At 43.3% G+C, this 25,270-nt stretch overlaps 1 protein-coding gene and 1 pseudogene across 1 annotated transcript; both read left to right on the top strand.

The window, feature by feature from the left end:
* Positions 1-2,686: 2,686 nt before the first annotated feature.
* Positions 2,687-2,996, top strand: LOC149276659 (Nuclear RNase P; annotated as a pseudogene).
* A 12,388-nt stretch (positions 2,997-15,384) lies between these two features.
* LOC149276658 (transmembrane protein 171-like) lies at positions 15,385-16,290 on the top strand. The gene has a single exon (XM_089503427.1). The coding sequence runs from the start codon at positions 15,385-15,387 to the stop codon at positions 16,288-16,290; it is 906 nt and encodes a 301-aa protein (XP_089359553.1).
* Positions 16,291-25,270: the final 8,980 nt, after the last annotated feature.

Here is a 25,270-nt window from a genome sequence, read left to right as displayed (position 1 = left end):
GCTTTAAAATTAACTCCTAAGGGCAAGAGTCCGGGACCTGACGTCTACTATAGTAAATTCTTCGCAGTCTTGGGCCCTCATCTAGTGACTTCATTTAACTCTTTAGCCAACGGGGCGACACACATCTAGCTCACATTTCGGTGATACCTAAACCTAACAGAGATGTGGAATCATGCGCTAACTACCGCCCAATATCTCTAATAAATACAGACTTGAAGCTTTTGGCCAAAGTGATGGCACTTTGTTTGCAGCTTTATATACCATCATTAATACATAAGGATCAGGTCGGTTTCGTTCCAGGGAGGGAGGCCAGAGACAATTCCATCCGGATACTAAAGATCATTACACATGCTAATCAGTTTATGGATGCCGAAAAGGCGTTTGATAGGGTGGCGTGGCCCTTTCTATTTCGGGTTTTACAGACTCTCGGCATCGGGGAGAATTTTATGAACCAGGTCAAAGCGTTATATACTGACCCCTCAGCTCAGATAAAAATCAATGGCATCCTTTCAGACAAACTATCTGTAAGCAATGGTACCCGCCAAGGTTGCCCATTATCCCCATTACTGTTCTTCTTAATTATGGAACTGTTAGCCCAAGCACTGAGAGACAATGTCTCTATCACAGGCATTACAATTGCAGGCTCCACACACAAAATCGCAATCTACGCTGACGACATGCTATGCTTGCTCACCCAGCCACTCACTTCGCTCCTGCAGGTTATTATGGAATTAAACCATTTAAAAACCCTTTCCAACTACCAAATTAATTTGCCTATCGACTGACCTAAAGACCGACATGATTCGAACTTTTCCCTTTAAATGGCAAGATTCTGCCTTTCACTATCTCGGCCTATGGATCCCTGCTGATCTTTCCCTAATTCGACAACTTAACTATACGACATTGCTATCCTCAGTGATTGATGATCTTTTATACCTCTTCCAATGTTTACCGATTTTCCTGCCCGGTCCTTCTAAAGGGCGTGTCATAGAGTCTTCATGAATTATGTGTGGGGTGGTAGTAAACCTTGATTATCGTTTGCCCATTTAACCAGACCTAGGCTTTCCGAACATTGAGTGGTATTGGATGGCGGCCCATTTGCGGAGAGTGCTGGAGTGGTCAGTGGAGGCACCCAAACTTTGGATATCCATGGAGTACTCCTTTTTTCTTAACCACATTTCTGCCGCTCCTTGGCTGCCAGAGAAATTTAAGGGGCTTACTTTACATACGCATCCCACCATTTCGGCAACGCTAAAGGTTCTCAAGCGTATCGCTGTGAACACAGGGCTTACCTCCATACCTGGTCCACATTTTTCACTGACTCACAATCAGGATCTTAACAGACATCTCAGTAATGAACTCATAGCGACTCTGACACCGCTACATCAGACAACTCTTAGGCTTTACCACATTCTCCTCCCTGACCGTTTCTGTCCTCTTAAAGAGTTACTCCGACGGGACTCACCACCCTTTCATTTGGCTAGCAATTTCAAGTCCAATGACTAAGAGGAAGCAGGTAAGAGTTTCCCTACCCAATTCAGACTACTCTTTCTCCAATACTTTCATAAGTCGTTCCTATTCATTGAAACCAAAAACTGTTTAACTTGTATTAAAACTATAGTCGAATTTAGAATTTAACACTAAATTAATCTAAACTAGACATGGGCACCAGGGGGCTCTTTGTCTTCGTCAAAAAAAAAAATCTTTGTATTCCGCGAATATTCACCCGTTCCTGCCTTCTCTTCGGGCGAATATTCGTGGACATTCTTCGTGTTTGTTTTTTCTTCTTTTTTTCCGGTTAAGGGGTTAATACAGGGTTAACGCGTACTGCAGCATCTCTGGCGCCAGTAGTTTAAATGTGCGTATAAGCAACTCTATTGGTCACCAGCAGGGGGCCTCCTGCTGACGACCAATGAGCACACTACCATATATAGCTAATATAGTCTCGGGCAGAATATTATGCTACTCAATGTAAAACCAACAGAGGGCAGCATTCTGTCCGAAGATATATTAGCCATAGGTGGTAGTGTGTTCATTTTCATTTATTAATTATTTAAATAAAATATATTCCCATGATCCGCTGGTCTCCCCGCTGCAACAGTTAAATGTCCGCACTCGCGGACATTAATTCTGTCGAACTTGCAAACTCTTTTTTTCTATTTATTTGGGGGTTTTTTTGTATTAAACTGTTAGACGAAAGGATCATGGGAATATATTTTATTTGAATAAATGCAAATGAGAACACTGACATATATGGCTAATATATGTTCGCACAGAATGCTGCCCTCTATTGGTTATACATTGAGTAGCATTGTTCCAAATGCTTGAAATCCAAAGTTATTATGCTACTTAATGTATCTAACCAACAGAGGGCAGCATTCTGCAGCATTAGCCATATATGCTAGTGTGCTCATTTGCATTTATTCAAATAAAATATATTCCCATGATCCTTTCGTCTAACAATTTAATACAAAAAAAAAAACCCAAATAAATAGAAAAAAAGAGTTTGCAAGTTCGACAGAATTAATGTCCTCGAGTGCATTTGAATGTTTATTGGCAGCTTAACCAAGGTACGTAAAATACACTTTTGGATGCCTTTGGTAGGGGAGCAGTTGTGTCACCCTATGTTAGAATTCAAGAACATTACTGGGGTTTATATAGATGGTAGAACGTCTACAACAAACATGGAGAAAAGCTTAGTGCTGAGGTTCCTAGCTGAGTGCATTGGTTACTCATTGAAATTGACCTTGGGGAAGGTCTGAGACAAGAGCCCTTAGCTACCCTCACAGGGCATTGCTTGATCCAAGCAAGTGAGTTCCCATCAACCATCTGGCTGCTCTTGGAATGCACAAGACATAGTTACCAAATCTGGTGAAGTTGACTATGGATGCTTGGGCTGCAGATTTGAAAGTGGCTCATGGCTAGCAATTTCAAGTCCAATGATTAAGAGGAAGCAGGTAAGAGTTTCCCAACCCAATTCAGACTACTCTTTCTCCAATACTTTTATGAGTCATTCCTATTCATTGAAACCAAAAACTGTTTAACTTGTATTAAAACCTATAGTCAAATTTAGAATTTAACACTAAATGAATGTAAACTATTTCTTAGAACCTTTGATTTTTATATAGAAATTATTAATATCTTGGGGGGTTTTTTTGTTTTTTTTTAAACTCTTTTTATTAATTTTTGAACAAAAACATTGTAACAGAACATCACAGCTACTGTCAAAGAGACATTAAGGAACAGTACACAATCCCAGATAAGGGAGACAAGTGACACAATAACATAAAAAGAAAAACAAAAACGAAAACAAGTCCCCCCACAAAACCCAACCAACCCCCCAACAACCATTTAAACCCATGGCAAAGGAAAAAAAAAAAAGAAAAGAAAAAAAAAAAAAGCATATATATATGTATATACATGTTGTTCGTCAGTTGTCCAGTCAAACATAGTAACAACTCAGGCGCAAGGGGAAGCGCCTCGAAGTAAGCGGGCATTGAACCATGAGTTATCCTCAAAAGTATGTATAATTTGTGTCTTAAGGGGTTCATCCAACGTTTTAATAAATGTTTCCCATTTCGTAAAAAAATGTTTAGTACCTTTGTCTTTATTAAGGGAAGCATCCAACCAGTCCATTCGAAGCAAATACAACAATTTAGTATGAACTAGGGACAGAGATGGTGGGGACGCCTGTATCCAATGGTGCAAAATAGATTTCCTAGCCACTGCCAAAATTATTCTAATTAATGTCACATCTCTGGACCCCCCCATCCTAACGAGGCCATGAATGGCCGCAGCCGGGTCAATACAATAAGCATCAGTTGATAACTGCCTCAAAAAGGTTTGAATAGTAGTCCAGAAGACACGAATTAGAGGGCAAACCCAAAAATTATGAAACAGGTCAGCACCTGCAAAACCACATTTTGGGCAAGCGTCCACTGGTATTATGCCGATTAAAAATTGTCTATGGGGGGATAAGTAGGCCTGATGCGCTATCTTAAGTTGCATGTCTAGGTAGGAGCTAGCTGGTAATAGTTTACAGGTGGTCAGTGTGCTTTGGAGTAGATCGTCACCCGTGACATCAGGAAAACGTGTGGACCACACTAGTAAACCTTTCGGTAAATAGTCATGGTGAGGTATGGCGTGTATCAGTTTATAGATAAACTTCGTAGACGTCGGAGTAGAAGAAGGTTGCCTAACCTGTCCATCAAGGGGACTGGTCCAGTCCGGCAGTGTGAGAGGGCCCAACTGCGACCTGACTAAACTCAAGTGTGCGAACCAAGGTATGGTAATAGACGCAAGATATCAAGGGCAGAAGCGTCCTGGAGGAATGGTGCAAAAAGGGGGCAATAGTGCGAATCCCCTGTGTCGCCCAGACTCGAAAAACGCTGGATGCCTGTCCATTCTGAAAAATCGGGTTTTGAAGAAAACACTGGAATAAAGAGTATCGCCATTGGAGACCCAAGCGTAGTCTGACCAACTTCCAGGATAGTGGAGTAAAGCAAAGGATTGTCTCTAACATGTGGTGGAAGTTGAGTGGAGGGTGTATGGAGAAGGGCCTGGAGAGCAACAGAGGGGCTAAAACACTGATCCAACTTAAAATCTGTGTAAGTGGTGGAGCAAGAGATCCAGTCCACCGCATATCGATATAAGGCCGCAACATTATAATCCCAAATGAGAGGGAGGTTAAGACCTAATTTTGATTGTTCACGTTGCAAACCAAAGGTCGCGATTTTGGGCTTTTTGTTATTCCAAATAAAACGTCGAAATAAAGTATTTAGAAGTGTCTCATCCACTCGTTTAAGAAAAAGAAGCAAAGACTGAAAGAGATATAGCAATTTGGGGAATGTCACCATCTTAAGAAGGGCTATACTCCCAGAAAAAGAGAGCGGCAATTATTTCCAACCCTGCAATTCCCTTGCGATCTTCCGAACCATAGGTTTATAATTAAAGTTATAGAGGTGAATCGGGTATCTTCACCCCCAGATATAAGAGCGACTTTGATCCCCACTGTATTCCCAGATTAGGCATGCCCGGGGGGGCATCTCAAGGGGCGCAGACAGTGGCGGAACTACCGGGGTCGCAGGGGTCGCGACTGCGACCGGGCCCCGGCGGCAGGGGGGCCCAAGCCAAGGGGCCGGCCGAAATCTTTTTTCCTTTTTTTTTTTTTTTTTTTTAAATAAGGCAGGGGCGTCCAACATGCGGCCCGCGGGCCAAATGCGGCCCGCGAGACCTCGAGGTGCGGCCCGCGTAAGATCGACAGCCAGGGCAACCGATCTTGCGCGAGCCGCACCTCAAGCCCTGCTACTTACTTGTGGGAGGGTCTTCTGGACTGCACAGAGGAAGCGGAGTTCACGTGACATCCTACTTCCTCTGTGCTTGAGCAGAGAAGGCAGAGGGAGGCCGCGCCCCCTGCTGAAGTCTCTGAGCGGCATCGAGGAGCTGCAGTGCAGGTAAGGGGGTGGGGAGGGTGTTTGAATGAGTGTGTGTGGTTGAGGGAATGAATCTGTGAATGAATGATTATATGAATAAATGAGTGTGTGTGTGATAGCATGGATGTGTAAGTGCTGGAACCTAGGCATGATGGGACTGTGATTGCTGTTAGCTATCATGCCAAGTCAGCCAGTACATGCTGAAACCTGGCCAGCTGCCCCCCTCGTGTAGTGATGCTGCCAGCACCCTGTACCAGCATGTACTGGCTGACTTGGTATGATAGGAGTGTGATTGCTAACAGCTAACAGCAATCTGCTAACAGATTCTCGCACCCGGGCCCTGAGGCGTCTAGTTACGCCCCTGGGCGCAGACACAAAGCCCGGGACTTAACCTTATTAACGACAAACCCTGTAACCTTCCCGTACGTATCCAACTGGTCAAAAATAAGCGGTATGGTAAGACGCGGGTGAGTAATATAGAGAAGGACACCATCCGCGAATGCATAAGCTTTCAACTGATGGGGACCCACAGCAATACCCGGGATATCGCGAGATAAGAGAAACAACCGTAGCAAAGGATCCAAAGCTAAACTAAAAAGCAGCGGTGAAAGGGGACATCCCTGACGTACACCCCGTTCCATGATAATCCGGGGAGAATCCAACCCATTAGTCGTAATGACCGTGGAGGGATTACAATATAACTGCCGAATTAATGTCAAAAAAGTTTTTCCAAAATGTTGGAATTTTAGAACCCGAAACAAATGAGACCAGGAGACTTGGTCAAATGCCTTTTCAGCGTCTAAACTCAAAATGGTAGGATAGAAATTGGGGTGAAGTGAGGGAGAAGCTAGAGTAGCTGCAATTGCCGCACAGATACCCTGTACCGAGTGCCTCCCCCTTAAAAATCCCAGGTGCTGAGGGCAGATAATGAAAGGCAAGATGGTTTGCAGGCGATCAGCATAGATTTTCTCCAAGATCTTCATGTCTTGGTTGATTAAAGTGATTGGTCTGTAGGAAGTTATTAATGTGGCATCTCTACCCGGCTTAGGTAGTAAGATAGTGCGGGCAGCAGTTAAATTAGCAATGTTAGGCTTATCCTGAATAATGGAATTAAACAACGATGTCAGTGTCCCCTTAATGTGCGGCTGAAGGATTTTATAGAATTTGGCTGGGTAGCCATCGGGACCTGGAGCCCTTTTGTTGTTTAGGGACGATATGATGGACAGGACCTCCGCCTCCAAAATAGGAGCGTCCAAGATGTCTCTGTGGGCTGGGGTAAGCTTGGGCAAAGACGCCCGCCGAGGCAGGCCAATCCCAATATCGAAATCGTCCGGAGCGGCTTTATAAAGAGTGGAGAAATAATCTTGGAAAAGTTTATTAATAATCGTAGGCGACGTCTCAAGTCTATTGAGTGGGGTTTTAATGTGTGTGATGTTATGTCTGGGAACCTTTGGCTTAGCCATAGTTGCTAACAGGCTACCCGATTTGTTTCCCTATTTAAAAAATTGTGCACAAGTATAGTCCATCTGGGACTGAGCTCGAGCCTGTAAAAAGGTATCCAAAAGATCCTTAGTGGTGCGATAACGAGCTTTCGTGACGTCAGTGGGGTCACGGATATAATCCAAATACGCTGCACTCGTATCCTGATTAAGTCTAGTAAATTTATCATTCCAGTCCTTCTTGCGATTAGAAGCGCAGGAGATAATATGGCCTCTCAACACCACCTTCGCAGTTTCCCAAAACAAAGTCGGGTCGTCTGCGTGTTCACAGTTGTTCATCGTTAATAAGGTAGTGAGGAAATCGCCAGTGACGTGTATACGGCGTGACAGAACCCAAACCTAACCGCAAAGTGATAGGGGCGTGATCGGAAATAACAATGTTGTGTATGGAGGGGTAACATGAGGGATAAGAGAGAGGGACACCAAAAAAAAATCTATTCGTGACAGGGAGCAGTGTGCTCTAGAAGCATGAGTGTAATCCCTAGTTGTGGGGTGCGATACCCGCCAAGGATCCACAAGGCATAAATGATGCGTCAATAAGCGGACCCCTGTGAGGTCGGCCGTCTGTAAGTATCAGACACCAGCAAGTGTCTGTTTTAGCAGGGTAGAAGGAGCCCAGAATGCAGGACTACTGGAGGTAACCAGAATAGTCCAGAGGACACAGTAGAAAACTCAGGTAGAGGCAGAACTCAAAATAGCATAAACAGGTAACAGGCCAGGGTCAGGTCCAGGCAGCAAAGTAGCGAAAACAGGTCACAGGCAAGGGTCAGGTCCAGGCGGCAGGGTAGCATAAACAGGTCACAGGCAAGGGTCAGGTAACAGATCAAATCAGGAAACAAATAGGTGAAGGAGCACAGTACAGGAGACGCTGTGTAGGGCACAGAGCGTCTCAGAATATCTGAGCGCCGACATAAGGGAGCTTGAGGGTTTTATTGAGATCCCAGACGTGGCGTCTGACGTCACGCCTGGATCTCCGCCCTCGGTTCCGCCCCCAACCATCTCTCTCCTGTGAGACGGCACCAGAGGTGCCGCCCCTCCAGGGGAAGCCTCTCTCCCCACTCCTCCCCCTCCCCCCTGCATACTGTGAGCAGGGGGAGAGGAACTTAGGGCGGCGTGCTGGAGCGCCGCCCCCTCCGTGGGGACCAGAGCCGCGTCGCCGGCGTGTCCCCCAGCTCCCCGCGTGGACGCGGGGAGTGAAGAACAGATTGCCCGAGCCGGCGACAGGGACCGGGAGCCTGTCACGAGCAGACGCGGTCTGCCACGGGAGGTAAGTCCCGGACCTTGAATGGCACGTACCGTACGCCGGGCGGTACGTGCCTTACAGTAAGACTCTGTTAGAACCCTGCCTGTCCAGTCTAGAGTCCAGCACAGGGTTAAAATCGCCCCCCACAATAACATCAGAAAAATCTACAGTAGTTAACAAATCAAATAGTTTACAGTAAAAAGATTCGTTGGGGGCATTTGGAGCATAGACATTAACCAAAAGCAAGCGTTTGCGTTCTATCGTAACATCCAATAAGATTTACCTCCCTTGTGGATCAATCACCGTGGAATGCCTGTTAAAATCCAGTGATTTGTGCCACAAGATAGCTACCCCCCTAGATTTTGACTTATAAGAAGCCGAGATACATTGACCAATCCAAGGAGCCTTAAGAGTGCGGCCCTCAACATCTTTCCAGTGAGTTTCCTGCAGGAAAGCCACGTGGGCTCGTAACCTCTGTAAATGAGTGGCTACCAATTTGCGCTTCACCGGGGTATTTAAACCATTGTCATTCCATGAACAGAAGTTCAGCGCATTAGGGCGTGTGGAGTAATTTATCTTTTACAGCGTATATGTGGTATACATCGGCCGCACATCAAGAGAGTTAAAAGTCAGATGTTTGGAACATCTTGGAAATATTCGCAACAAAAGGTTAAAGCATAACATTCCAAAATTTGTAACAATTGTAACAAGTTCTCCCTCTCAGATTTTCTAATTATTGGCAGAGATCTCGTTTCGCCACACTGGAGAGGAGGAAAAATTAAATATGAACTTTCAAGAAGGGAGACCGAGTTGATATTTCCATTCCAAACATACAAAAAAGGGGGGGTCTGAATACTGACTTAGATATATGAATGATTCATTTATAAAATACATTATTAAGTGAAATGCTTTTAGAGAAGATCTTACAATAAATTATTCATATATTACTTTATTTGTATAAAAATTATAAAACATATATAAAATATTTAATTTATTGAACACTAAAACCAAATTTTAAATATAACGGAATTATTATATTTTTGTGTATACTTTTCCTTAGATATTCTTATAAAGTTATAATTTTAGGGGAAATTTGAATTATATAATGATCATTTTTTAAAATAATTTATAATATATTACATTTAAGAAAGATCTTATTTAAAGATTCATGTATTTTAGTATTAATTATTTAATATTTATGCGGATGATCAACTTATACACTATAGAAGGACGCACAGCGGATATTTAAAACGGACGTACAGGACTCCACAACACGCGGTTTTCTGGCGATTGATTTTATTTGATACGGACCGATTCTCCTGAGGAAGCCGGCACAGCACCGGCGAAACGCGTCGAGGATTATAGGACCACCAAGTGGCTTCTTTGCTGTATTTATTTATCCTGAGCCTATTAGCATAACACTTGGGTTATACCACCACATTCTTTTAAGTGGATCCTGATTTTTACCTTGCGTATAACAGCGGATTTTGCACTCTTGTGGTTTCATTTATTTTTAGATCGCTAGAACAATTCAAAGAACGTTCTGCTACTGGTATTTGAAGAGTCTGAATTTCATCTTCGTTTGTGAGTGGAATATTCACATTTATAAACCCCAATTCTCAGTACATATTGCACTATTATTGTTTTATTCTTTTTCTGGCAAAAATGCTATTACCACTAATTTAGATGGAAACTGATTTTAGCGACTGTTTGAGATTCTTTAACTAAAAATAAAGAAATAAAAAAGAAAAGTTTCCAGGTTTAACAAATTTATTGTTCTTGCTGTTAATCCAAAAGAAGGCAAAAAAAACCCAGTTGTGACTCTTTCCAATTTTGCACAAACTAGGAAAAAAAATGCCTTCTTTACTCCAGAATGACAGTCAGATCTCTGCTTGGGTCAATTATATCCCTGATGGTGTTTATACATTGCTGTGAGTGTGATGCCGCTCTACATCTCCTCCACGCAGTCACACCACTCCTCTTCCTCCTCTCCCCCCTTTTCCTCCTCTTCCTCTTTTATCGTCTCCAGCGGCTTCTTGCTCCATTTTTCTGTCTTTTTTAAGTCTGTGGGTCTCAAAGCCGCCTTCATAGATAAAACGAGAGGGGAGAGCCTGATCCCCGGCCATTTATACAGCAGCAGGTTTTGGGTGCGACATGCTGCGTCCTTGACCAAGGGAATGGGGTACTGTGACAGCCCCGTCATGTCCCTCCAGAGCTGCTCCAGGTTCACGTCCTTATTCAGTTTATAGAGGTCCCGAAGGTCCATGAACTCCAGGAGGTCACCTATCAGCGTGATGATCTCGCTGAGCGTCTCCAGGTGAAGCAGCAGCTTAACGGATTGGGCCACCAGGTCCCTGGCTACCTCCGCGTGCCGCTCCGCCATGGATTTGAGGATGGTCTTCAGCTCCATGCTCTGCCCGTGTACGAGGCTCTGCATGTCCCTGCAGCCCACGACGGGCAAACAGTGATAGAGAGCGAACCGGGCCGACGAGGCGATTTCAATGTCTTTATGGGGAAGCTTCACGAGCAGAGATGGTAGGCAGCTCCGGAAATGATTAGCGGCTGACCCTGTGCCGACCTTTTTACATTTTTGGCCCAGCTCCCCGAGCAGCAGGATCGCATTCATCTGCACCCCTCCATTGGTGTTATTGAGGAGCTTTTGGCTGTACAGCGCCATTTCCACAAACTGCTTCCCGATCTCCTTCCTCGTCAGAAGTCTCACGATCTTAGCGGCAGCCTTCAGTGATTCCTCGATGACTTTGGGCTCTGGTTGCTCCTCTCTTAAAGCAGCCAGTAGCGTTCCCAGGATGGAGTCCTTGTACTTCTTGATCAGTTTGTTGGCTCCATTTGCTGCGTTTCCTAGAGCCTGGATGGAGAGGCAGCGGATGGCGGAATCGCAGCTGGCGGAGATCCTGATCATCGATTTAAGGACGGATTTGGCTATTTTTTTGTCCATAACTCCTGGGTGATAGAGGAGCTCTACAAAGAAGGCGGTCACGGTGATGAGATGTGCCGGGCGAGATGTCTCCAGCACCGGCAGCAGTCCACTAACAACTTCTCCGATAGATTCTCTTCCACACGTCACTAAGAATCTTGCGAGAGAAAACATTCCTTCGGGGTGAGTCTCCTCAAACTCGCACAGTAGCTCCAACCCCTCCATGATGTCAGCGTCGTCACAGATCTTCTGTCTCACCAGTACGTCCTTCAGCGTCTCCACTGCCAATCCACGTGGATGAAATGCTTGGCGGCCGGTTGTGTCTCTCGCTCTGGTGCGGATAATCTCGGTAATCAGCGCACACAGAAGCTTTGGGAACAGGTTGTTGATGACGGATCCGTCTTCCACAGCATTTACTATTCCATGAACTGCTGATACGGCTTCCACAGACCTGATATCCCGCTGGCTGCGAAGCACGGTGGAGACGTCACGACGTTCCTCCTCTTCCTCCTTCTTCATGCGCTCAAGGAGCATCCGCAGAACTCTTTCAGCTGTTGCAGAGTTCTTTGCGAAGGACGCCCATAACCCGCGTGTAAACTGCTTACATGACAGCAGGTTTGCCAGTAGCTCTGCGGTGATGTTGTCAGGGTGTTGGATGAACAGGGAGGACACAATCACACATAGAGAGCGCAGGTCCTCCTCCTGATGAGCGCCACAGAGCCCTGAGCACGGAAACTCCATTATTAGTGGCAGTAAATAGCAATCGCTCTACAAACTGGAGAACCAGAAGGTAGCAGTCGCATGCACCAAGTAGTGTCTGCAAGTGACTCTCTGCCTGGCTGCTCGCCGTTATAAAGCAGTGCATTATGACATCACTGCCTTTGTGACATCGCTGCTCTGGAGGAGGCAGCCCGTGATGACATCACTGCTGTCAACTCTGTCTATCCCTCAGGTGAGCCGAGCATCCTGGATGAAGTGAGTGTGATATACATTATATGACGTCATACAGATAAATATCCAAATATTAACGACATTTAAATGTAGCCACTTTTACTCTTCAACTCTCATCACTCTCATCCATACTACAGTCACGAGACTAAATGACGATGTTAGTAGAAAAAAAATATAAAAAAGTAAATCAAATTTTTATATTACAATGTGTGTTATTATTTATATATCGCCGTCATACCCCGCAGCGCTGTACAATGTGTTATTATTATTTATATATCGCCATCATACTCCGCAGCGCTGTACAATGTGTTATTATTATTTATATATCACTATCATACTCCGCAGCGCTGTACAATGTGTGTTATTAATTAGATATCGCCGTCATACTCCGCAGTGCTGTACAATCTGTGTTATTATTATTTATATATCGCCGTCATACTCCGCAGCGCTGTACAATGTGTGTTATTATTATTTATATAACGCCATCATACTCCGCAGCGCTGTACAATGTGTGTTATTATTATTTATATAACGCCATCATACTCCGCAGCGCTGTACAATGTGTGTTATTGTTATTTATATATCGCTGTCATACTCCGCAGTGCTGTACAATGTGTGTTATTATTATTTATATATCGCCGTCATATTGTGCAGCGCCGTACAATGCGTGTTACTATTATTTATATATCGCCGTCATATTCCGCAGCGCTGTACAATGTGTTATTATTATTATTATTTATATATCGCCGTCATACTCCGCAGCGCTGTACAATGTGTGTTATTATTATTTATATATCGCCGTCATACTCCGCAGTGCTGTACAATGTGTGTTATTATTATTATTATTTATATGTCGCCGTCATACTCCGTAGCGCTGTACAATGTGTGTTGTTATTATTTATATATCGCCGTCATACTCCGCAGCGCTGTACAATGTGTTATTATTATTTATATATCGCCGTCATACTCCGCAGGGCTGTACAATGTGTGTTATAATTATTATTATTTATATATCGCCGTCATACTCCGCAGCGCTGTACAATGTGTATTATTATTATTTATATATCGCCGTCATACTCCGCAGCGCTGTACAATGTGTTATTATTATTTATATATCGCCGTCATACTCCGCAGCGCTGTACAATGTATTATTTATTTATATATCGCCGTCATACTTCGCAGCGCTGTACAATGTGTTATTATTATTTATATATCGCCGTCATACTGTGCAGTGATGTACAATGTGTGATATTATTATTTATATATCACCGTCATACTCCGCAGCGCAGTACAATGTGTGTTATTATTTTTATAGGTGACTATTAATTAATTAATACACCAAAAAAATGTGCAGTAAAAATATAAAATAATAATACTTATATTGGCATTTCAAACTCCATCCGTTGTATCAAAATAATGTGTCAATATGTTGAAACAAAAGAGAAACAAAAGATCATAGTGCGTTCCACAAATACATGTAAATCAGGCGTATCACCTATGTGATGTTTCACTCACATGGAAATGAGCAATGAGTTTGCTCTGACTTTTTCAAGTGTATGGCAAAAGAGTTGCGGCTCCGTTTTCGTTTAACAAGTTATTTTGGAAGATTCTCTCTGGGTCCCTTCTTTGAACGTTTAGCCGTCCACACGACAAAAACACGGATCAAGCAGCATGGAATAGAGAGGCAGGGAGGTGAGATATAAATGCGTTTTTAATATTTAAAAAAGATGCAGCATGCTTACATTTAAAAACAGTCTCTCGCGTATCTGAGTCTCTCCGTTTTCTTCCGAAACGGGCGGCTTGCAGGTGTAACGCGATAACGATTCAACACGCAAACGCGTTTCGCCCAATCAGGCTTCTTCAGTGGTTTGTTCTCTCCTCCCTCCTTAAGTACTTGGTTCTGTGTGCGTCGTGTTAATTGTCTCCCGTTACATTGTATCAAATTAAATTAGATTAAGTAGCAATAGTACACATAACGATCCGATACAAGATAGGATGAATTAATCAATCAATTAAGGGTGTATTGTATGTTAGTGCAAGGTATATAGTATAGAATTCGTTTGTCATCATATTTTGTACTTATATATTCTTTTTTAGATTTATATAATCTTGACAATTATAAAGTGCATTTCATATAGATTTATAACCTTTGTAACTTTTTTAGACCATGATTCCATAATTTATACATTTGTAAAAAATAAAAAGATGAATAAAAATAGAATTAAATAAGTATATATATATATAAATATGAATAAAAAAATATCTTTAATATACAATAAATACATATAAAAATATATAAACACAATAAATAATCAATATAATAAATATTAAATATGATGAATACATATATATGTGCACATAAAAAGTTTTAGTTCATTCCCCTCCATAATACATATGCATAAAAATTTGATCAAATTTAAATATATAGAATACATGTGTATATTATTAAGAGTATAAATCCTATAAGAGAGAGGAAAAAGATATGTATTTAGTGGATACAGCCCACATACTCCGGGGCACAGTCTGTAACATATGACATTGATGCGTGGAAAAAAAAAGTGCTTCTTTCAATTTTTCATCATATTTAATTTTTTTTAGAAAATAAACTGACAAGATCTTGTCCTGAAAAGAAAAAAAAAAACAAGAAACTTGTGTGGGTTCACTAAATGGGAGAGAATTACAGCTAAACACGAGCGCCACCAAAGTGTCAAAACATCCTCGGTCACGAAGGGTAACAAAAAAAACCAAACCACAGTCTGGTGCTTAAAGGGTTAATTGTCTTTTATTACAACAGGGTTTGTTCTTCTGTTCAAGTATCCTCAACATTGTATCTATTAACAAGTTACAAGTATTTCTATGAAGCCCTTACTTCTTAACACTGCAGAAAGTCTGTTTGGAACAAACCACTTCGTGTTAGGGGGGTGGGGGGTGGAATACAACACTGTCATTTGTGAAAGCGGCAGCTGTATTGGCCCTGAAGATATTTGGAAGCAGGACAGAACACCCCTATGGTCTTTGCAGTGTGGTACAGCCTGCCCTGACTGTGATGTCATAGTGCTGTGACATCACAATGCTGTGATGTTCTGTAAAAGCGCATCCAGACACTCTGGTTGTTTCAGATTGTGAGCAGTAGCAGTACTGAGCATAACAGTTACCTGTCCACGACAGGCAGCGAAATCGCGATTTCTATTGACTTTAAAAAGACAAAATAGGCAGAGATTAAAAGGCCTTCATTCGTGTGCACGCAATAGCCGGCACATAGGTGCGAGTCTCTGCACCTGAACATCTTTGACTGACACCCGACAGGTACACGTTTCAGCCGTCATGGAGCGCACTTGCTTCGGCACTCCTGGCCCTCGCACAAGCAGCAGAATAACATTCACGCTGTTTGTGTTTGGCTGGGCGCTCTTATGCGGCGGATCTCTACTTTCTGTCTATGGGTTCGCGACATGCCAGTCCGACAGCTGTATCACCTACAAGGCGACGGGCCCGGTACTTGCCGGGTTAGGGCTGGCATTTGTAATGATGGCAGCGTTTACTGCCAAACGAGAGAGGAGAAGGAGGGAATTAGAAGGAGACCCGACGGATCCAGATAGCAGCTTCCTCTGCGGGAAAAGCCGGCAGTTTGTGCAGTTCGTAATACTCGGGATGCTGTTACTGGCTTGCGGGGTACTGATTAGTATCCCAGGACTTGTGTTTCCAGCCTGCAAGCCGGTATCCAACACAGACAAACCCCCTAAAGTCTGTGAAACTCCCTTACTGCAGACAATCGTAATCATACTAATCGTCTTGTGTTACTGCCTGGCTATCTGTCTGAGTAAAAACCGTCGGGACGGCGACTCTGAGGAGGACCCAGAAGCCTGCAGATATCAGCCGGTTCCAAGGATGGGTGACGAAGTCTTCACGTTCCCGTCAGCCCTACCTCCAAACTTTGCAGGAGGACATGATCGGCCAATGAGCAGGGACCCTCCTTCCTATGACAGCATCCTGTTTGAAAGGGGCGCCCGTGATTCCGGCGGAAGCGACGGGGAAAACGTACACACCGTTCCATGGCGAGGGGGCCCGAGAGTAGAATACATCAACGAGCCTCCCCCTTCAGAGCCACCTCCAAGATATGAGGACATATACCCTTCTCAGCCGGATCCTGAAGAGAGTTCATCATCATCATCGTATTACTCGTTTTCCCAATCATCGGAGTCGAGTGACTATGAGCTCGCACCAGGACCCTAAACGTGGAAAGTCTGAACTATCGGAGGGGTTTTTTTTCTAACATTTCGACTCAGTACAGAGTTTGAGCCGGAAGCGTCACCCAAAACATCACATCTGACAACACCCAGGTCTGCAGATAAAGGACTGAAATCAGACCGGGTTTTTTGTCAGTGCCGGCACCGTACATGACGCCTGTTGAAATGTTTTTTTCCCCCCCGTGAGACTTCCACCTTAAATAACGGATAAATAAAATGACATCTTTTCATGGTTGCCCCTCAAACAGTATCTGTGTGCGTTTGTGTGCGTGTTGGATATACCGCGTGTACGAGGTCACATATTCGTATGGAATCTATAAGATAAATCTCTTACATGTGAAATCAATGTGTTATCTATGGCTTGGAGCCACCTCCAACGTATCAGACAGTTTCGGGTTGATACGAATGATCCTTGGGACCGCTAAGAATTGCCCTTGAGAAGTTGATCCCTCTTCCCCTCGCCCCCATGTAATTATTATGCTGCGGGGATCCTTCTCCCTGATTGTGTTCCCAAAAGTAGAAAAAAAAAATTTTTTCTCATTTCTTTCTTAAACTGTAATGCTTTAAAAACGAAAAGAAAAGAAAAAGAATCAGAATTGTAACAAATGTAACAGCCCCTTGAATGTAAATCTTCTCTCTTCTCCAAAGCGATCCCTCCCCCGAAGAACTCCACAGCGGAGCCGGATGGAAAGCCGTCTTGTTATTTCTAACCAGACAGAAAAATCCTCGCCAATGTCTCATATTATTATTCATAATTATTATTTATATTAGATTATTTGATATAGTGCCATCATATTCCGCAGCGCTGTACAATACACGTGAAGTAGAATCAGCTCTTTAAGCATCCCGAGTGCTGATTTCCGGAAGGTTCGGACCGGGCTGACATCCCAGTTCCTTTAGGAACAACCTGGCAAGGGTTGCAGTGGAGTGACTGTAATAGTCTGATTTAGTGCAGGCCCCTGCATTGGATGAGTTGGGCCCCTCAAACCCAAGAGGAACAGTTTTATTCGGTTTGCCTCCGCAATGCCCGTCGCTGCGTCGGATGTGCAGAGAGCGGGGTGCGCACAGTGCGCTCTCCTCCGATATTTCCCAAATATTACACTCTTCAGGTCTGTGCGCCCAATAAATCCTCGTTATGATGTCTAAAAGCAATATATTTTTGGGGACATACTAAAACGAATGACAAAATGGAATGCCCATAGACTATAATGGAAGGGAAAAGAATAATTGATTTTGAAATAAAAGCTTAAGAAATAGCATTTAGACCTTTGGCACACATACTCCCCTAGGACACACATGTGATCTAAAACTCAGATTACGTTGGATTATAGCTGTTTTCTATGGAATGACAGGTGAATGACAGTATTGATGGAATGCCCATAGGATATAATGGGAGAAAAATCAAACCTGTTTTTCAGACAAAACCCTCTGAAATATCATATGGATCTTTGTCATTTTGAACACTGGTGACTCTTGTAATATGTTGGTCACCAGAATGAGGAATCTGCACTCACACCAAAGGAACTCTTGGTGCTTAACTGTGCCAGGAAGGGCCAGCTCCCCAGTAGATCAAAATAAATAAAGGCTCCAGGCACTCAAGGGTTCCAGCTCAGGCAGATTTATTAAAGGAAGACAGCAACAACGTTTCAACCTCACAATGAGGTCTTTATCAAATTGATAAAACTGTTATTTTGTTGAATTGAGTCCTCGCACAAGTATGCCATCCACTCTTCTCTGATAAAACATAAGTTTGCCAGTTGGTAACAAGCAGCTGCAATAGACAATAATATGTCACAATTTTCTTTTGCTCTTTCTTTTTCCTTCATGGAATCTATGACTATCAAAAGCAAATTCTGCATTTCTCACCACTAACTAAAGTAAACCATCTCATACTTACAGGCAATAGGAAGCAACTTCGAATAAAGTAAACATTGCCCTAGTAAATTAGATAAATGGTTTAAATGTTATAATGTGGCTTAAAGTGATATTTATTAACTAAAATAAACTGAGATAGTGGGTTCTATCCAATTATGTGAGAGAAATCAGTTATTGGGTTTTTTTTTTACTAAATAGGTTGTATTTCCGTCTATGGTATTCAATGAGCTGAGATGGATTAATTTAAACCACTGAATAGAGCTGGATATTTCAATATGCTGATTTAGACCTGTGTTAAACTGGACCAAACTAGACTTATTCTGCTGTTAAAACATTTCCAAATTAGCCCAGCATAATACATAATTAAATTGGTAAGATTTCTTTAAAGGATGTGATTAACCCCAGCGTTTATTTTACAATGCTTTCCAAAAAACTACCAGATAAATTTCCATCTTTCTTCATCTATAATTTCCTACCAACTCATTCAGTGCATCCCCACAAATTATATATTGAGTTTTTAGAGGACAAGTAGGATCTTATATACACAAACCATTTAATATTGAAAACAAATTCTAAAAAATGCGAAGAAATTACCATTCTTTTCACAGTTGCTTCTATTAAAAAATATACATAGCCAGTGTAAAGTAAGTAGAATAAAAAATCTAACTTAATTTAGGTATTTACTTTGATTTTGGAAACACCTCCTATGCCTGGTATTTATATTTATTTTGGTAGTTACTGGGCAAAATATGAAAGATGTGCATCACTGTTTTCAAACATATATATATATATTATAGTTGGGCCCCAAAAGTATAGAAAAAGCTATACTGCTGTATAAAGGTATTCAGTGCCCTTCACTAATATGGACACCCTTTGTAAATATGAGCAAAAAATGCTGTGGAAATTTGTCTTGACGTAGGTTTCCATTGATAGTTTAAATTTTTTAGTACATTTGGGTGACTTGGAATAGGAAGTTGTTCAACCATGACTTCCTGTTTCACAGGGGTATAAATATTAGGTAACACATAGGCCAAATTCCCTTAGTCATTGATCATAATGGGTAAAACCAAAAAATATGGCAGTGATGTGGGGCAAAAGATTGTTGAGCTTCACAAAATGGGAAATATTTTTTATTAGTGATATTGTGGATGGAAAGGGATGTCTTTTTGCAGATGACAAAAGTTTGCAACAGGGTCGATGTTCCTGGAGGGATAAACCCAGGGCCGGCCCTATAATGGGGCAGACTGGGGCAATTGCCCCAGGCGGCACTTTAGAAGGGGCGGCACTTTGCCGCCCCAAGCGCTTTTTTTTTTTTGAAGCGGAGGAGAGAGAGAGGGGCACCGAGTGGTTTTAGCTTACCCGCTCGGCGCCCCTCTCTCTCTCTCCTCTGCGGCGAGTCTCCCTGTTCGGTCCCGGTGCCGGCTTGTAATGCAGAGCGCCGGAAGTGACGTCAATTTCCGGCGCTCAGCATTACAAGCCGGCACCGTGGCAGAGCAGGGAGACTCGCCGCAGGACTGTTTAAAGGTAAGTACCGGGGGGGGGTCGTAGATTATGCCGTCGGCGAAGTTTAAAATGCCGCCCCCCCCCCCCGGCGTCGGCGGGGGGGGGGGGGCGGCGTTTTAAACTTCGCCCCAGGCGGCGTTAAGTCTTCGGCCGGCCCTGGATAAACCAAATGGCAAATGATTTAGATAAACAGAAAAAATGGTCAGAGCTGTGGCATTGATAAATGCAAAGTAATGCACCAGTGCAAAACAACCCAAGGGCAGAGTATAGAATATTTGATACCGTCCTAACCTCAACGTGTGAGGAAAGGGATTTAGGGGTAATTATTTCAGAGGATATGATTTAAGTTTTTAAATACTTAAAGGGAGTTGATTTAAAAGGAGAAACATCAGAAAATATTTCTTAACTGAAAGGGTAGTGACTTCATGGAAGAGCCTTCCATCAGAAGTGGTAGATGTTAATACAGAGAAGGTGTTTAAGAAAGCATAGGATAGGCATAAGGTTAAGCTAGATATAAGATAAGGCCAGGTACTAAGGAAAGTTTTAAGATGTTGGGCAGACTGGATGAGGCGAATGGTTGTTATCTGCCGTCACTTTCTATAAGTGGCTTTAAGAAAATGGCAAAAGCACTGAAAATGCCTACTTCCACCACCAGTGAAATAATTAAGGAGTTCCAGTCAACTGGAAATGTTATGAATTAACCTGGAAGGAAGAGTATGTGTGTCTATATTGTCTCAAAGCACTGTGAAGAGGATGGTTCTAGTCGCAAAAAAAATCTCCAAGGATCACAGCTGAAGAATTTCAGAAATAAATTGCGTCTTGGGGTCAGAAAATCTTCAAAACTACAATCCAACGTCACCTACATCACCTCAAGTTGTTTGGAAGGTTTGAAGAAAAAAGTTTCTACTCTAATCCAAAAACAAACTCAACTGGCTTCAGTTCGCTGGACACTACTGCAACTTCAGATAGGACCGGGTTCTATGGTCGTGTGAAACCAAAGAAGAGTTTTCTTGCCAATAAACACCAGTAGTGGGTTTAGCCACACAGAGAGGCAGCCATATGGAAAAGGACCACATGCCCACAGTTAAATATGGTGGTAGCTTTTTTAATGTTTTGGGGCTGATAAAATCCAGGTCCTACTATGGCCATCGCTGTCCCCTGATTTGAACTCCATAGAAAACATGTGGACAGTCCACCAGCGTCGACCTTGAAATTTAACAGATGGGGAGAGATTTTGTATGGAGGAATCTGAGATCCCTCGCCATGTATTCTCCAACCTCATCGGCATTATAGAAGACTCAGAGCTGTTATCTTGGCAAAGGGAGGTAAGCACAAAGTATTAACTAAAAGGGTGTCGATAATTCTGCCACACATATATTTCATTTTTTTTTATTTATTTTTTTAAAAACCTGTGTTGTGTTTGCAATTGTTTGATATCCATGATAGCAGAGCATTTCTGTGTATTCTTTGAAGAAAAGATGAAAGGGTTAAACAAGACAAATTTTCACAGCATTTTTAGCTCAGTTTAAACTAAGGGTGCCTATGTTGGTGGAGGGCACTGTATACCTTTATACAACAGTATAGCTTTTTCTGGCCACTTTTGTGGGTTAAATATTATATATATCCCAGTAACCCAGTTTAGCCCAGTAACTACCAAAATAAATACCAGCCATATGAGGTGTTTCCAAAATCAAGGCAAATACCTAAATACATGTGTTTCTTACTTTGCACTGGCTATGTATATTTTGTAATAGAATAACCTGTGAAAAATTGAATTTTTCCTATTTTTAGATTTTTTTTTCATATTAAATAATGGTTTATGTATAAAATATTTTTTTCAAATGAAGATCCTACTTGTCTTCTAAAAACTCAATATAAAATTTAGGGATGGACTGAATGAGTTGGCAGGAAATCATAGTTGAAAAAAGATGGAAATGTATCTGATATTTTTTTGGAAAGCATTGTAAAAAAAACCAAAAAACAAAAACCTGGTCATTAACGGGTTAATCATAGCCTTAAATAAATGTTACCAATTTAAAACAGCTATAATTCCACTTAATATGAGGTTTAGAACCTATAACTGTACTAGGGGAGTATACAAGACAAAGATCTATATGATATGTCAGAGGGTTTTCTCTAAAAAAAGAATATTATTTTTTCTCCCATTATATCCTATGGGCATTCCCTCAAAACTGTCATTCACCTGTCATTCCATAGAACACAGCTATAATCCCACATAATATGAGTTTTAGATCATGTATCTGTACTAGGAGAGTATATGTGCCAAAGATCTATATGATTTTTCAGAGGGTTTTGTCTGAAAAAAAGGTTTGATTTTTCTCCCATTATATCCTATGGGCATTCCATCAATACTGTCATTCACCTGTCATTCCATAGAAAACAGCTATAATCCCACATAATATGAGTTTTAGATCCTGTGTCTGTACTAGGGGAGTATGTGTGCCAAAGATCTATATGATATGTCATATGGTTTTCTCTAAAAAAACAGTATTATTTTTTCTCCCATTATATCCTATGGGCATTCCCTCAAAACTGTCATTCACCTGTCATTCCATAGAAAACAGCTATAATCCAACGTAATCTGAGTTTTAGATCACATGTGTGTCCTAAGGGAGTATGTGTGCCAAAGGTCTAAATGCTATTTCTTAAGCTTTTATTTCAAAATCAATTATTCTTTTCCCTTCCATTATAGTCTATGGGCATTCCTCCCCATTATAGTCTATGGGCATTCCTCCCCATTAAAGTCTATGGGCATTCCTCCCCATTATAGTCTATGGGCATTCCTCCCCATTATAGCCTATGGGCATTCCTCCCCATTAAAGTCTATGGGCATTCCATTTTGTCATTCGTTTTAGTATGTCCCATATTTTTGTCATTCATAAGAGCGTCCGGTGGCGTCAGCCGAAGATTTCTCTGGAAATTGCGCTGTATTAAGTCATCACATTGGTTACATTGTGGTCTCTGGTGGTCGATGAATGACCCCGGCTCTGGTTTTAAGGTTGGGGAGAGGAGACAAGAAATAATGTCAGGGTTGCTTTAAATCCGCACGGAGCATGTGATCCCGCACAGAACATGTTAATTGTTTGCTGCACGCATCGTAACACACGGCCTCCAAATACCCTTCATTAAGAGTTCCCTGCGGTCAGGGACATGCAGAATAACAGTCAGTGATCTCTGGGCCAGACACTCACACTAACACACCCCACTCAGACACAACAACACAAGCAACCACACAACATAGACAGACACTGACACACAGCCAGACACCCACACTAACACACCCCACTCAGACACAACAACACAACCAACCACACAACACTAACATAGACACACAGTAACACACAACCAGACACCCACACTAACATGCGCACACCCACACACACAATAACACACCCACTCAGCCACACCAACACAACCAGCCACACAACACTAACACACACACTAACACACAACCAGACACCCACACTAACATTCCCACACACACTAACATGCCCAGACACACAATCAGGGCCGGCATTAGGGGTGTGCGGCCGCACATCCTCCCTGTTAAATAAAGTTAAAAAACAAACAAACAAAAAACCCCTATGTTTTAATTTAAGTTCCGGGCAGGGGCGCCGAGCGGTCGCTCGTGAAGTTTTCAGCAACTGCTCGGCGCCCCTCACTCTCTGTGACTCCGTCGGGGTGCCGGCGTTTCATGCCGAGCGCCGGGATATGATGTTATATTCTGGCGCTCAGCTGTGAAGCGTGCACCACGGCAGAGCGGGGAGACAGACGCCTCCTGCTCCCACCACAGGACTCCGGCAACAAGGTAAGTAAAGATAATGGGAAGTAGGGAGAGGGGGTAGAGGGTGAGGGGAGGATCACTGAGAAAGGGCAGAGGGGGGGGCAGTGAGAAGGGGCTGAGGGGGGGAATCAGTGAGAAGGGGCAGGGGTGGCAGTGAGAAAGGGCAGAGGTGGTAGACAGTGAGAAGGAGCAGAGGGGGAAGGCAGTGAGAAGTGGCAGAGGGGATAGATAGTGAGAAACGGGAGAGGGGTTAGATAGTGAGAAAGGGGGAGAGGGGGTACATAGTGAGAAAAGGGGGTAGGCAGTGAGAAGGCGGAGAGGGGGCACATAGTGAGAAGGGGTAGATAATAAGAAGGGGAGGGGTAGATGGGGAGAGTGGAATATAGGGGTTAAAAGGCATTTCTAGAGGCAGAGTGGCATATAGGGGTTAAAAGGAATATCATGGGGCACTCTGCCTCCAGAGAAGCCTTAAGCCCCCATATAACACTCCCCCCGACTTAGCACTGCTTCTGACGTCTCGTGTAGGTAGCGGGTGGAGGCCGGCATTCATGAAGTTAATGGGGCCGGTGTTCACGCACCGTGCCTCAGCTCTTCGTCCCACCCCTTTTAAGATGTAGGACGAAGTGCTGATGCACTGCCATTGGGCAGCACATCGTGTGCAGGCCAGCCCCCTTAACATCATTAGGCGCCGGTGGCGGAAGGAGGAGCCCAGGTGCCGCTTTCAATACTGCTGGCAGCCGCTCAGTGGCTGTTTTAAAGGTTGGTCTGTCGCGGACCGGCCCACGGAGTGACCGGCCTACCGGGAAATTTCCCGGTATCCTGGTGGGCCAGTCCGGCCCTGTGTTCCAAGAGGAACGATCATGAAAGCTTAAGCTCTGTAGGCCAACAACAAATGGGCCATTCAAACAAATTAAAAAAAACAACAGGAAAAAGTCCAACTTTGGCTGATGGCACTGACTGCGCAGGAATGTTCCTATATCATACCTCGAAACTCTCTGGGTTTTACCCAGAGACTCTGGGAGAAATGCCACTTTTCTGGGTCTCCAGGTCGCTACTGGAAAAGTCTGAGTCATGGGAGCGGCATTCTGACATGTCCCACTCCCCGCCCATTTCCCCCTAAAACCGCAGTCTGTCACACAACATTAGCTGGACTTCCTGTCCACATCCTGCGAGGAACTAGATGTAACTGCGGGGTACTTACCTTCTGTCTGTCCCAACCGCCGTTCTTCTGAAGCCCCTCGACGCCTGTAGCCACTGGCAGGTTTCCTGAACACAGACTGCATGGACTCTGGTTCTGTGTACACGCGCGCCACCGTGCGGCCTCTTATAGGAACTACCCTTGTGCGTTCCAAGCCTCCGTTTCATGCTGGGCGGGAAATGCAATTAGTATGTCTATTTAAACCTGGCTGTTGCATTAGCTCATTGCCTGTGATAGTGCCTTGTGCGTGTTGGCTGTGCTTATTAAATACCTTGTGATTTTGGCTTCTGACCTTGGCTTGTTTTTGGCGTTCCTGTCTATCTCCTGTGTTTGACCCGGCTTGTTTTTGATTATCCTGTCCTCGCCTACTCCTGACTTCGGCTCCGAGTAACGACTACTCTTTTGCCTGCTGCTACCAGTATACTGCTCTGCTCCTGTACTGGTGGATGATACCAAGTTCCTGCACTGCTGGTCCTCTAGCCGTGACACTAGATAGCCAGAACCATAAAGTTGCTACCTGTACACCATCAACCCTGGAAGCCTGGATTACATTTCCATTAACGGCAAAGGACTCTTTAGACTCAA

This window comes from Sceloporus occidentalis, unplaced genomic scaffold (genome assembly GCF_023333645.1).
Source record: "Sceloporus occidentalis isolate IW3139 unplaced genomic scaffold, rSceOcc1.0.p SCAF_232, whole genome shotgun sequence".
In the NCBI taxonomy this organism is placed as follows: domain Eukaryota; kingdom Metazoa; phylum Chordata; class Lepidosauria; order Squamata; family Phrynosomatidae; genus Sceloporus; species Sceloporus occidentalis.
Note: the sequence above shows the minus strand (reverse complement) of the source record. Positions and strands in the feature narration are given on the sequence as shown.